The 15897-nt window shown below is 36.5% G+C and overlaps 1 protein-coding gene across 1 annotated transcript in view; it reads right to left on the minus strand.

The window, feature by feature from the left end:
• The window catches only part of RIT2 (Ras like without CAAX 2), a 534011-nt gene that overhangs the window by 295839 nt on the left and 222275 nt on the right, over positions 1-15897 (minus strand). The window contains 1 exon segment of the mRNA XM_060119529.1: positions 15256-15326. Within this exon segment, the coding sequence (XP_059975512.1) occupies positions 15256-15326 (71 nt within the window).

The following is a 15897-nucleotide window of genomic DNA, read 5'->3' on the forward strand; positions in this document are numbered from 1 at the left end:
ACATGCTGTGGAGTGGCTGGGCCCATGAGCCATGGCTGCTGGGCCTGTGCATCCAGAGCCTGTGCTCCGCAACAGGAGAGGCCACAACAGTGAGAGGTCCGTGTACCGCAAACACACACACACACACACACACACACACACAAAATAAATAAATAAAAATTTTAAAAAATTTTAAATAAACACTGGAAAGGAAGAAATAAAATTGTCAGTGTTTGTAAATTATACTATATATAGAAAAATCAAATAAAAACTGAGAGATTATTAAGTTAATAAATGAATTCAATAAAGTTATTAGTAAACTAATAAATGAACTCAATCAATGCAGAAATCTGTTGCATTTCTATACACTAATAATAAACTATTGGAAAGAGAAATTAAGAAAACTATTCCATTTACAATTGCATCAAAAAGAATAAAATACCTAGGAATAAATCTAACCAAAGAGATGAAAAACCTGTACTATAAAAAGACATGGATGAAAAAATTGAAGATGACACCAATAAGTAAAAATATATGCCTTGCTCAAGGATTGAAAGAATTAGTACTGTTAAAATGACCATACTCCCAAAGACAATGTCTAGATTCAATACAATCCTTATCAAAATACAAAAGGCATTTTTCCAGACAGAACTTGAACAAAAGACTCTAAATTTGTATAAAAACAAAGACTCCAAATTATCAAAGAATTCTTGAGAAAGAAGAACAAAGCTTAAAGCATCACACTTCCTGATTTCAAATTATACTACAAAGGTATGGTAATCAAAACAGTATGGTATTGGCACAAAAAAGACACACAGATCAATGGAATGAATAGAGAACCCAGAAATAATCCCACACTTATATCATCTGTTAATCTATGACAAAGAAGGCAAGAGTATATACTGGGGAAAAGATGGCCTCTTCAATAAATGGTATTGGAAAAACTGGATGGCTACATACTAAATAAGTCAAATGGATTAAAGACTTAAATGTAATACCTGAAATCATAAAATTCTAGAGGATCACATAAGAAGTATGTTCTTTGACATCAATCTTACTAATTTATTTTTTGGATATGTCTCCTCCTACAAGGGCAACAAAAGCACAAATAAAGAAATGGAATTAAATCAAACTAAAAAGCTTTTGTATAACAAAGGAAACTATCAAAAAAATTAAAAAGCAGCCTACTGGCTCATTTGTGATATTTGAAAATTATATATCTGATATGGGGTTAATATCCAAAATATGCAAAAAAGTCATACAACTTAACACCAAAAAAAAAAAAAAAATTAAAATATGGGCAGAAAACCTGATTAGAAATTTTTCCAACATCATACAGATAGCTAACAGACATAAGAAAAGTTGCTAAGTATTGTTAATCATCAGAGAATGCAATTTAAAACCGTAATGAGATACCACCTCAAATCTGTCAGAGTGACTATCTTTTGACTATCATCAGAAAGGTAACAAATAACAAGTGTTATCAATGGTGTAGAGTAAAGGGTACCCTTGTACACTTTTGGTGAGATTGTAAATTGGTATAGCCACTATGGACGATAATATAGAGGTCCTCAAAAAATTAAAAATAGAACTCTCGGGCTTACCTGGTGGTGCAGTGGTTAAGAGTCCGCCTGCCGATGCAGGGGACACAGGTTCGTGCCCCGGTCTGGGAAGATCCCACATGCTGTGGAGTGGCTGGGCCTGTGAGCCATGGCCGCTGGGCCTGCACATCCAGAACCAGTGTTCCACAATGGGAGAGGCCACAACAGTGAGAGGCCCGTGTAACACACACACACACACACACACACACACAAAATAGAACTCTCATATGTTCCAGGAATTTCATTTCTGAGCATTTTCCTGAAGAAAACAAAAACATTAATTTGAAAAGATATATGCACACCAAAGTTCTTGGTAGGGTAACTATAATAGTCCAGATATGAAAATAACCTAAAGTCCATTCGTTGATAGATGAGTAGATAAAGATGTGGTACACACACACTCACACACACACACACACAAATATTACTCAGCCATGAAAAATAATTAAATTTTGCCATTTGAGAGGTGGATGGATCTAGGGTTTATTATGCTAAGCGATATAACTCAGACTGAGAAAGACAAATACTGCGTGCTCAGACTTGTATGTGAAATTGGAAACAAAACAAAACAAACAAAACAAAACAAAAACAGACTCACAGATACAGAAAACAAATGAGTGGTTTCAGAGGGGAGGGGCTGGACAAAATGGAGGTGGGTTAAATGGATATTGGCAATTAGGAGGTACAAACCTCCAGTTATAAAATAAATAAGTCATGAGGATGTAATATACATCATTAATATGTAATATGGTCAATAATATGTATGGGGCAGATGGTTACTACACCTACTGTGATGATCACTACATAATGTATGCAAATATCAAATTACTAACTCATATACCTGAAACTGACATAATATTTTATATCATATGCATTTCAATAAAATAAATAAAAAATAAAATAAAAATTACAGCAAGTGGTATTGGCTGACTCATATTGTTCTTGCTAATTTGATCATTCATATAGATGACAAAGAGATGTAATATTGCTATTCATATATACCATTTAAATTTTTTCTAGTGGACTGATATATTGATAATGTAACTCAAAAAAAAATGGCAAAAAAAATCCCCCTGATATTTAGAATTAGGGAAGATAAATCCTTTGTGCAAAATAGTATAAAAGATATAAAGAAACATAAAAAGATGGTCGTAAAAAAACTCTGCAATGATGCCATTCTTTTTCTTCAGACTCTTCCTTGGTTTCACCATCTTGAGTTTTTGGTCCATCATTCTTACCAGTTTTCTGTACCAGCGGTTTTCAACTAAGACTCTTTTAATCAAACTATCATTGACATTGTCAAAAAATTAATACCCAACTAACAAGCATTACCTGTCATGAATAGTCTAGCACTGTTCACAGAGATGGCTTTTAGAAGACATAATGTAGCAAAGTTACTGTAAATTTCACGAATGACAAACAGGCATAGCACTAAGATCACTCTGGCATTGGCATTTAGAAGCCACATGACCTTGAATAAACAAGTAACCCCTTCTGAGCTTGGGTGTCCCTATTTGTAAACAAAGAGGACTAAAATATTAGACTTCTAGAGCCCCTTTTCATTTTAAATATTGACAATTATAGTAATTTACATGGATATTTAACAGAAACATTTATGAAGTGATGGAAGAGTTTCTACTAAGGACTATTCTTAGTGAAAGTATTGTTTGTGCAGTGGCACAATGGTAATCACAGGAAGCAAGGTTCTGGTATTGTCCATCACAAAAATGGAGTACTGAAGGATATGTTTTAAATAATGAGGTCATTAAATGACATTCTGTTTTTCTACTATTTCTACTAATAGCATACTTTAGAGTGCCTTGGGAGTCATTTTATTTAGTTTGTTTATGCTAAGTATAAATAAAATCTTTTTCTTTTTTTTATTATTTATTTATTTATTTTATTTTTTATTTTTTGCTTTATAACAAATTTAATCAGTTATACATATACATATGTTTCCATATCCCCTCCGTTTTGCGTCTCCCTCCCACCCTCCCTATCCCACCCCTCCAGGCGGTCACAAAGCACCGAGCTGATCTCCCTGTGCTATGCGGCTGCTTCCCACTAGCTATCTACCTTACGTTTGGTAGTGTATATATGTCCATGCCGCTCTTTCACTTTGTCACAGCTTACCCTTCCCCCTCCCCATATCCTCAAGTCCATTCTCTAGTAGGTCTGTGTCTTTATTCCTGTCTTACCCCTATGTTCTTCATGACATTTTTTTTTCTTAAATTCCATATATATGTGTTAGCATACAGTATTTGTCTTTCTCTTTCTGACTTACTTCACTCTGTATGACAGACACTAGGTCTATCCACCTCATTACAAATAGCTCAATTTCATTTCTTTTTATGGCTGAGTAATATTCCATTGTATATATGTGCCACATCTTCTTTATCCATTCATCCGATGATGGACACTTAGGTTGTTTCCATCTCCGGGCTATTGTAAATAGGGCTGCTATGAACATTTTGGTACATGTCTCTTTTTGAATTATGGTTTTCTCAGGGTATATGCCCAGTAGTGGGATTGCTGGGTCATATGGTAGTTCTATTTGTAGTTTTTTAAGGAACCTCCATACTGTTCTACATAGTGGCTGTACCAATTCACATTCCCACCAGCAGTGCAAGAGTGGTCCCTTTTCTCCACACCCTCTCCAGCATTTATTGTTTCTAGATTTTTTGATGATGGCCATTCTGACTGGTGTGAGATGATATCTCATTGTAGTTTTGATTTGCATTTCTCTAATGAGTAAAGATGTTGAGCATCCTTTCATGTGTTTGTTGGCAGTCTGTATATCTTCTGTGGAGAAATGTCTATTTAGGTCTTCTGCCCATTTTTGGATTGGGTTGTTTGTTTTTTTTGTTATTGAGCTGCATGAGCTGCTTATAAATTTTGGAGATTAATCCTTTGTCAGTTGCTTCATTTGCAAATATTTTCTCCCATTCTGAGGGTTGTCTTTTGGTCTTCTTTATGGTTTCCTTTGCTGTGCAAAAGCTTTTAAGTTTCATTAGGTCCCATGTGTTTATTTTTGTCTTTATTTCCATTTCTCTAGGAGGTGGGTCAAAAAGGATCTTGCTGTGATTTATGTCATAGAGTGTTCTGGCTATGTTTTCCTCTAAGAGTTTGATAGTGTGTGGCCTTACATTTAGGTCTTTAATCTATTTTGAGCTTATTTTTGTGTATGGTGTTAGGGAGTGATCTAATCTCATACTTTTACATGTCCCTATCCAGTTTTCCCAGTACCACTTATTGAAGAGACTGTCCTTTCTCCACTGTACATTCCTGCCTCCTTTATCAAAGATAAGGTGACCGTATGTCCTTGGGTTTAACTCTGGGCTTTCTATCCTGTTCCATTGATCTATATTTCTGTTTTTGTGCCAGTACCATACTGTCTTGATTACTGTAGCTTTGTAGTATAGTCTGAAGTCAGGGAGCCTGATTCCTCCAGCTTCATTTTTCGTTCTCAAGATTGCTTTGGCTATTCGGGGTCTTTTGTGTTTCCATACAAATTGTGAAATTTTTTGTTCTAGTTCTGTGAAAAATGCCAGGGGTAGTTTGATAGGGTTTGCTTTGAATCTGTAGATTGTTTTGGGTAGTAGAGTCATTTTCACAAAGTTGATTCTTCCAATCCAAGAACATGGTACATCTCTCCATCTATTTGTATCATCTTTAATTTCTTTCATCAGTGTCTTATAATTTTCTGCATACAGGTCTTTTATCTCCTTAGGTAGGTTTATTCTTAGATATTTTATTCTTTTTGTTGCAATGGTAAATGGGAGTGTTTCCTTGATTCCACTTTCAGATTTTTCATCATTAGTATATAGGAATGCCAGAGATTTCTGTGCATTAATTTTGTATCCTGCAACTTTACCAAATTCATTGATTAGCTCTAGTAGTTTTCTGGTAGCATCTTTAGGATTCTCTATGTATAGTATCATGTCATCTGCAAACATTGACAGCTTTACTTCTTCTTTTCCAATTTGGATTCCTTTTATTTCCTTTTCTTCTCTGATTGTTGTGGCTAAAACTTCCAAAACTATGTTGAATAAGAGTGGTGAGAGTGGGCAACCTTGTCTTGTTCCCGATCTTAGTGGAAGTGGTTTCAGTTTTTGACCATTGAGGACGATGCTGGCTGTGGGTTTGTCATATATGGCCTTTATTATGTTGAGGAAAGTTCCCTCTATGCCTACTTTCTGCAGGGTTTTTATCATAAATGGGTGTTGAATTTTGTCGAAAGCTTTCTCTGCATCTATTGAGATGATTATATGGTTTTTCTTCTTCAATTTTTTAATATGGTGTATCATGTTGATTGATTTGCGTATATTGAAGAATCCTTGCATTCCTGGAATAAACCCCACTTGATCATGGTGTATGATCCTTTTAATGTGCTGTTGGATTCTGTTTGCTAGTATTTTGTTGAGGATTTTTGCAGCTATGTTCATTAGTGATATTGGCCTGTAGTTTTCTTTCTTTGTGACATCCTTGTCTGGTTTTGGTATCAAGGTGATGGTGACCTCGTAAAATGAGTTTGGGAGTGTTCCTCCCTCTGCTATATTTTGGAAGAGTTTGAGAAGGAAAGGTGTTAGCTCTTCTCTAAATGCTTGATAGAATTCACCTGTGAAGCCATCTGGTCCTAGGCTTTTGTTTGTCGGAAGATTTTTAATCACAGTTTCAATTTCAGTGCTTGTGATTGGTCTGTTCATATTTTCTATTTCTTCCTGATTCAGTCTTGGCAGGTTGTGCATTTCTAAGAATTTGTCCATTTCTTCCAGGTTGTCCATTTTATTGGCATAGAGTTGCTTATAGTAATCTCTCATGATCTTTTGTATTTCTGCAGTGTCAGTTGTTACTTCTCCTTTTTCATTTCTAATTCTATTGATTTGAGTCTTCTCCCTTTTTTTCTTGATGAGTCTGGCTAATGGTTTATCAATTTTGTTTATCTTCTCAAAGAACCAACATTTAGTTTTACTGATCTTTGCTCTCATTTCCTTCATTTCTTTTTCATTTATTTCTGATCTGATCTTTATGATTTATTTCCTTCTGCTAACTATGGGGTTTTTCTATTCTTCTTTCTCTAATTGCTTTATTTGCAAGGTTAGGTTGTTTATTCGTGTTGTTTCCTATTTCTTAATGTAGCATTGTATTGCTATAAACTTCCTTCTTAGAACTGCTTTTTCTGCATCTCTTAGTTTTTGGGTCATCGTGTCTACATTGTCATTTGTTTCTAGGTTTTTTTTTTATTTCCTCTTTGCTTTCTTCAGTGATCACTTCGTTTTTAAGTAATGTATTGTTTAACCTCCATGTGTTTGTATTTTTTACATATCTTTTCCTGTATTTGATATCTAGTCTCAAAGCATTGTAGTTGGAAAAAATACTTGATACAGTTTCAATTTTCTTAAATTTACCAAGGCTTGATTTGTGACCCAAGATATGATCTATCCTGGAGAATGTTCCATGAGTACATGAGAAAAATGAGTATTCTGTGTTTTTGGATGGAATGTCCTATAAATATCAATTAAGTCCATCTTGTTTAATGTAGCATTTAAAGCTTGTGTTTCCTTATTTATTTTCATTTTGGATGATCTGTCCAATGGTGAAAGTGGGTGTTAAAGTCCCCTACAATTAATGTGCTACTGTTGTTTTCCCCTTTTATGGCAGTTAGTATTTGCCTTATGTATTGAGGTGCTCCTATGTTGGGTGCATAAATATTTACAATTCTTATATCTTCTTCTTGGATCGATCCCTTGATCATTATGTAGTGTCCTTCTTTGTCTCTTCTAATAGTCTTTATTTTAAAATGTATTTCGTCTGATATGAGAATTGCTACTCCAGCTTTCTTTTGGTTTCCATTTGCATGGAATATATTTTTCCATCCCCTTACTTTCAGTCTGTATATGTCTCTAGGTCTGAAGTTCATCTCTTATAGACAGCATATATATGGGTCTTGCTTTTGTATCCATTCAGCCAGTCTGTGTCTTTTGGTGGGAGCATTTAGTCCATTTACATTTAAGGTAATTATCAACATGTATTTTCATATTCCCATTTTCTTAATTGTTTTGTGTTTGCTATTGTTGGTCCTTTCCTTCTCTTGTGTATCTTGCCTACAGAACTTCCTTTAGCATTTGTTGTAAAGCTGGTTTGATGGTGCTGAACTCTCTCAGGTTTTGCTTCTCTGTAAATGTTTTAATTTCTCCATCAAATCTGAATGAAATCCTTGCTGGGTAGAGTAATCTTGGTTGTAGGTTTTTCTTCTTCATCACTTTAAATATGTCCTGCCAGTCTCTTCTGGCTTTCAGAGTTTCTTCTGAAAGATCAACTGTTAACCTTATGGGGATTCCCTTGTGTTATTTGATTTTTTTTCCTTGCTGCGTTTAATGTTTTCTTTGTATTTAATTTTTGATGGTTTGATTAATATGTGTCTTGGCGTATTTCTCCTTGGATTTATCCTGTATGGGACTTTCTGTGCTTCCTGGACTTGATAAACTATTTCCTTTCCCATATTACAGAAGTTTGCAACTATAATCTCTTCAAATATTTTCTCAGTCCCTTTCTTTTTCTCTTCTTCTTTTGGACCCCCTATAATTCGAATGTTCATGTGTTTAATGTTGCCCCAGAGGTCTCTGAGACTGTCCTCAGTTCTTTTCATTCTTTTTTCTTTATTCTGCTCTGCAGTAGTTATTTCCACTATTTTATCTTCCAGGACACTTCTCCGTTCTTCTACCTCAGTTATTTTGCTATTGATCACATCTAGAGTGTTTTTAATTTCATTTATTTTGTTGCTCATCATTGCTTGTTTCATCTTTAGTTCTTCTATGTCCTTGTTAAATGTTTCTTGCATTTTCTGAGTTCTATTTCCAAGATTTTGTATCATCTTTACTATCATTATTCTGAATTCTTTTCAGGTAGACTGCCTATTTCCGCTTCATTTGTTAAGTCTCGTGGATTTTTATCTTGCTCCTTCATCTGCTGTGTGTTTCCCTGTCTTCTCATTTTGCTTATCTTACTGTGTTTGAGGTGTCCTTTTTGCAGGCTACAGGTTTGTTGTTCCTGTTGTTTTTGGTGTCTGTCCCCAGTGGCTAAAGTTGGTTCAGTGGGTTGTGTAGGCTTCCTCATGGAGGGGACTAGTGCCTGTGTTCTGGTGGATGAGTCTGGATCTTGTATTTCTGGTGGGCAGGTCCACGTCTAGCATTTTTTTGGGGGGTTTCTGTGGCCTTATTATGATTTCAGGCAGCCTCTCTGCTAATGGGTGGTGTTGTGTTCCTGTCTTGCTAGTTGTTTGGCATAGGGTGTCCAGAACTGTAACTTGCTGGTCGTTGAGTGAAGCTGTGTGCTGGTGTTGAGATGGAGATCTCTGTGAGATTTTCGCCATTTGATATTATGTGGAGCTGGGAGGTCTCTTGTGGACCAGTGTTCTGAAGTTGGCTCTCCCACCTCAGAGGCACAGCACTGATTCCCAGCTGCAGAACTAAGATTCTTTCATCCACTTGTCTCAGAATAAAAGGGAGAAAATGTAGAAAGAAAGAAAGAAAGAAAAAAAGAAAGAAAGATAGAAAGAGGGAGGCAGAGAGGGAGGGAAGGAAGGAAGGAAGGTAAGAAAGAAAGAAGATCAAATAAAATAAAATAAAGTTATTAAAATAAAAAATAATTATTAAGAAAAAAAAATTTTTATGAAAAAGGAAAAAAAAAACCTGACCGATAGAACCCTATGACAAATGATGGAAGCAAAGGTATACAGACAAAATCTCACACAGAAGTGTACGCATACACACTCACAAAAAGAGGAAAAGGGGAAAAAATAATAAATCTTGCTCTCAAAGTCCACCTCCTCAATTTGGGATGACTCATTGTGTATTCATGTATTCCACAGATGCAGGGTACATGAAGTTGATTGTGGAGTTTTAATCTGCTGCTTATGAGGCTGCTGGGAGAGATTTCCCTTTCTCTTCTTTGTTCACACAGCTCCCGGGGCTCAGCTTTGGATTTGGCCCTGCCTCTGCATGTAGGTCGCCGGAGTGCATCTGTTCTTCTCTCAGACAGGACAGGGTTAAAGGAGCATCTGCTCTGGGACTCTGGCTCACTTAGGCTGTGGGGAGGGAGGGGTGCCGATGTGGGGCAAGCCTGCAGAGGCAGAGGCCAGTGGGACGTTGCACCAGGCTTCGGCGCGCCGTGCATTCTCCCGGGGAAGCTGTCCCTGGATCCTAGCACCCTGGCAGTGGTGGGCTGCACAGGCTCCCGGGAGGAGTTGTGGATAGTGACCTGTGCTTGCACACAGGCTTCTTGGTGGTGGCAACAGCAGCCTTAGCATCTCATGCCCGTCTCTGGTGTCCGTGCTTTTAGCCGTGTCTCGCATTCGTCTCTGGAGCTCCTTTAAGCAGTGCTCTTAATCCCCTCTCCTCGCCCACCAGGAAACAAAGAGGGAAGAAAAATTATCTTACCTCTTTGGTGGGTCCAGACTTTTCCCCGGACTCCCTCCCAGCTAGCCGTGGTGCACTAACAGGTTGTGTTAGTTGTGTTCATGCTGCCAACCCCAGTCCTCTCCCTGCACTCCGACCAAAGCCCGAGCCTCAGCTCCCAGCCCTGCATGCCGCGGCGGGTGAGCAGACAAGCTTGTCGGGCTTGTGAGTGCCGGTCGGCACTGATCCTCTGTGTGGGAATCTCTCCTCTTTGCCCTCTGCACCACTGTTGCTGTGCTCTCCCCTGTGCCTCCAAAGCTTCCCCCTCCGCCACCCACAGTCTCCACCTGTGAAGGGGCTTCCTAGTGTGTGGAAACCTTTCCTCCTTCACAGCTCCCTCCCACTGGTGCAGGTCCCATCTCGATTATTTTGTCTCTGTTTATTTTTTTTTTCTTTTGCCCTACCCAGGTACATGGGGACTTTCTTGCCTTTTGTGAGGTCTGAGGTCTTCTGCCAGCATTCAGTAGGTGTTGTGTAGGAGTTGTTCCACGTATATATGTATTTCTGGTGTATCTGTGGGGAGGAAGGTGATCTCCACGTCTTACTCTTTCGCCATCTTCCTCAAAGCCTCAGGAGCTGGGGTTTTCAGAGTAATAGCCACCTGTATCTTAGCATGGCCCTACAATAAATCTTCCTCTGCTCCAAACTCTAATGTTTCAGTTTTTTTGGCCTCATTGTGCATTGGGCACAGAAACTTGTGCTAACAGTAATAGGAAACCTGTATTAGAGTCTGGTGTTGTGTAGGCAGCAGTGAGTAGGACACTGAGGGGATTATTAGAAAGACAGCAGAAATCTCTAGACCTCCTTCATACCAGATTGGTTAAAGGACTTGCGTTGACTTCAGAGTTGGTTAAGAGCTAAACTAAATAGCAAATTTAAATTATATTTCATATTGCTCCAAAATGTCTTAATCCAAGCAGTTGTCAGATGTTGGGGGCCATGCCCAGGTGTAGGAAGTTTCAGTGAGTGGATATATTAACACATCAAAAAAGTAGAATCTAGAGTACTTGAATTATTTTTATTATTTCTAATAAGGCTGAGGATTAAATACCTTTGTAATTAAATTGAATTTATTATATTTATTTTGTTAGAGTTTCACTTAAATACACTGACAAATTATTTTTTCAAAAACTTTCTTCTATTTTGATTTATATTACATATATATATATATATGTATTATATATATATATATAGATAGATATATAGATAGATAGATAGATAGATAGATAGATATATTGATATATACTTTTTTTTGTATATAGTCCAGGACAAAAGATAACTTAGGTATCAGAGATAACCCATGGCCACAATTTTTATACTTCTGCCTTACTCCTTATCACAATTGGTACAATTTTTAATTTTGTGTTCTCCCACTGTCCCAAACTTTAAGCACTTTGAGAACAGAGGCTCAATTTTGTTGTATTATGCATTTTCTTGACTTAAGATAGTACTTTGTACACACTAAGGGATTCCCTTAAAGAAGTGAAATAAGAAAGAGCTTGAATGGGAGTGGAGATGGATTCTAGTCACTGCTGGCTTGCTGCGTGGCCTGAGATAAAGTTATGTAACCTACATGAGCCTTAAGTTTCCATTTATAAAATGAGTAATATAACTTTTTTGAAAGTATAGATCTGAAACCAATAGATGGAAACTATAGAGAGGAAAATTTCAGCTCATTGCAAGAAAACTTTCTAATAATTAATGTTTTCTAAATGCTCTACTTGTCTGCTTCCAGAACAACAGTTCCTGATCAACAGAAGTGGTCAAACATAGGTAGTGGTCAGAAGTGGTCAAACATAGGTCAAACATTCACATAACTTTTATTACACTATATTTTAAAATTTGTACTGTTTTATTGGTAGTTGTTAATCTCTTACTGAGTCTAAATTATAAATTAAAGTTTATCATAGGTAAAAAAAATAAATTCTTAACAAAAATATTGCCTCTAAGAGGACAGTCACTTCATTTCTGTACAACATTTTACTCAAATTCTAGGAGGTAACAGTAATAGTAATTTTCCTATCTACTTCTTGGATTTGTTTTAAGGATAAAATTTCAATTAATGTTGAATAGTAACAACAACAAAAGAAAACAAGGCAATATCATTAAAAGTATTTTAATGGTGTTCTCTCCTATCTCCTACAGGGAAATAAGCTTTGTTAAATCTACTGTATAGATTACCTCTTGCATGTGGGTGTTTGTTTAATAATGGTTTGGAAGCCAACAAGTCACCATTTTTAAGCCTGATATATTCCTGATTATGTTTGGCTGCAGTTGAAACTAGGTTAGAAAAATATTTAATGGTATACAGGTGTAATAATTTTATTTTTTAAATTGTGTATTTGAAAGTTTCTTATTGTTTCCAAAGCATATAATCTTAGAGTTAGAAAGTGTTACAGCAAGCAGGTAGCTAGATATGAGCAGAGAAAGGGGTGCATGGGCCAGATGGTAGGAAAGGGTGATAAATGTCCTGGAGGCAGACAAAGAAAGGTGGGAAAAGGCAGGAATCTCCAGGGTCCAAATGTAACCTATTGTTCTTTATGCTCTCATTACAATAAAATTAGCCTTGCAGATAAGATGTACCCATCATGTACCAAACTCATGACACTTTTGATCAAAGTGAAAGAAGGACAAAAATCCTTCCATCCCTTGGGGAGGTGACACTGGGATAAAAATCAGGGAATACAACCCCAAACCCCTCCCTCCCCAATGAATATTCCATCCCTTCTTTTGTACACCCCACATAACAGGCTTGCCAATAACACTCAGGGCAGCTATTCACCTGAAACTGCCTGATCTCATCTCAAGAGTGTACTATCACTTAAATTCTCACTTTGCTTTCTTAACCTTCCTGTCTTGTCTCAGAATTCTTTCTGTGACAAGACAAGAACATTTCACCCAGAACAAAAACACTTGAGTGTGTATATGCAGATTTATCTCTTAACATTCACCATTTCACCCACAAATGTGTAGTATTCTTCATCTCTAGCTATATCAAACTCATAAATGATCCTTTAATATGCTATATCAATCAATATGCTATATCAATTGCTGTGTAACAAACCACCTCAAATTCAGGAGATTGAAGCAACTAGTGTTGATGGTTTTTTTATTTCACAAGTCTATGAGGTTGATGGAGCAGATCTGTTTCAGGCTGTGAGTCATCTGGGTTGTGCTCCAATCTTTGAGTTGGATTTAGGACTGCTTCTCATACTTCTTCATTCTTCTGGGACCAAGAGTTACCTGCCTTATGCTTTTCTCTTTGGGAATTAGCAGAAGCACTATTAGTGTCTCTTCAGACTGTGACCCAGAACTAACAGGTTGACTCATTTGCTTAAAAATCATTGACCTAAGCAGTGACATGGCCAAGCCTACTCTTGTGGGGAGGAGAAACATCTCAGTATTCATGATTGTATTAGCACCAAAAGTGTACTTTCTCTTGGGTAACACAGCTTTTTTTTTAAATAATTGAAATATTCTTTTATTCTAAATATTCACAATCACTTCAACATTTTCCCCCCATATCCAAATGTCCCTGGAAACAAATGATTTTGTTTATATATGGCTCTTAAATAGTCTTAATATATCTCATAAATATAGAAAAAAACAGCTCTTTCCAGTGGCTTGTATAGTACCAATATTCCAATTAATGCAGCTATTTTTAAAATAGTTTCATCAAATAGATGAGATAATAAAACTTTTTTTTTTTTTTTTTTTTTTTGGTAAATGGGCCTCTCACCGTTGCGGCTTCTCCCATTGCTGAGACCAAGATCCAGATGCACAAGCTCAGTGGCCATGGCTCATGGGCTTAGCCGCTCCTCAGCATGTGGGATCCTCCCAGACCGGGGCATGAACCCGCTGCCCATGCATTGGCAGGCAGACTCTCAACCACTGCACCACCAGGGAAGCCCAATAAAACATTTTTTTAACATCTTTATTGGAGTATAATTGCTTTACAATGGTGTGTTAGTTTCTGCTTTATAACATAGTGAATCACCTATACATTTACATATATCCCCATATCTCCTCCCTCTTGCGTCTCCCTCCCACAATCCCTATCTCACCACTCTAGGTGGTCACAAAGCACCGAGCTGATCTCCCTGTGCTATGTGGCTGCTTCCCACTAGCTATCTATTTTACATTTTATAGTGTATATATGTCCATGCCACTCTCTCACTTCATCCCAACTTACACTTGTCCTCCTCATGTCCTCAAGTCCATTCTCTATGTCTTCATCTTTATTCCTGTCCTGCCCTTATGTTCTTCATCACCATATTTTTTTTAAGATTCTGTATATATGTGTTAGCATGTGGTATTTATTTTTCTCTTTCTTACTTACTTCACTCTGTATACCAGACAAAGATGTCACAAAGAAAGAAAACTACAGGTCAATATCACTGATGAGTATATATGCCAAAATCCTTAAAAAAATACTAGCAAACGGAATCCAACAGCACATTAAAAGGATCGTACAGCATGATCAAGTGGGGTTTATCCCAGGAATGCAAGGATTCTTCAATACACACAAATCAATCAATGTGATACACCATATTAATAAATTGAAAGAGAAAAACTACCTGATCATCTCAATAGGTGCAGAAGAATCTCTTGACAAAATTCAACACCAATTTATGCTAAAAACCTCCCAGAAAGTAGGCATAGAGGGAACTTTCCTCAACATAATAAAGGCCATATATGACAAACCCACAGTCAACATCATTCTCAATGGTTAAAAACTGAAACCATTTCCACTAAGATCAGGAACAAAACAAGGTTGCCCACTATTATTCAACATAGTTTTGGAAGTTTTAGCCATTTTTTTAAAAAATTTAAAATTTCTGTTTACAAAGGAAAATAATATAATGAAGATATATATTCAACTAAATGTTTCTAATAAAAATTATCATCACATTAGGGTCTAGGACAGAGTTTTGTGCAAATCTGAGGGAGAATAATAAACTATTTTACTAATTTTATGATCTCATTGGCAATATTACATCAATACCTTTACTTTTATATTTAAAAAAATAAGGGAATGTTGAAATATTCGGAGTGACAAGGAGTCATGGTTTTTTGCTAATTCTTATTTAATTCCTGATTGCTATTAAAAATTTGCTCTTCTGTTTGAGTAAATTCATCTTCTACTCTGTGGTGAAAGAATTTGAGGTTAAAGCATAAACTGACGTCAGAGATTGAAAAGATCTAAAGAAGATACCTACCTTATCAGCAGTGTCCAAGTTATCCCAATAAGCGGGCTCATTGTCGATCCTAACCTGGGTCTTATATGCATATTCTGAGAATAATGCAAGAAAAAGTTTATATTTAAATATATTCAACATAAATGTTATGATTAATTTTTAGATTTCATAATGAAGAATAATTTTTAATTAGGTTACTAATCAAGAGAATCATGTACTGTACTTAATTACAGCACATAGATTACATAGAGTACATAGGATGTAACCCAGGGAAATAGAAGAAAGGAGTTTCTGCTTAAAGCGAAGTCAGATGGGTTTCTTCTTCATCAGAAGAATTTCATGATTTGAGGTCCCTTAGTCATATTACCTAAGGAACAAACCATGGAACAAATGTATCAGTTCTTTCTAATCATGCACTGCAAGTTTGCATCTTAACATTATAATCAAAAGTGAAAGGCTAAAAGCTATTCCTCTAATATCAGAAACAAGACAAGGACACCTGCTTTAACATTTTTATTTAATGTAGTAGTGGAAGTTCTAGCCAGAGCAAAAAGGCAAGAATAAAATGGCATACAAATTGGAAAAGGAGTAAAATTATCTCTGTTTGCAGACAATATGGTTTTATATGTAGAAAACTCTAAAGATTCCACAACACACACACAC

This window comes from Mesoplodon densirostris, chromosome 15 (genome assembly GCF_025265405.1).
Source record: "Mesoplodon densirostris isolate mMesDen1 chromosome 15, mMesDen1 primary haplotype, whole genome shotgun sequence".
Classification (NCBI taxonomy): Eukaryota; Metazoa; Chordata; class Mammalia; order Artiodactyla; family Ziphiidae; genus Mesoplodon; species Mesoplodon densirostris.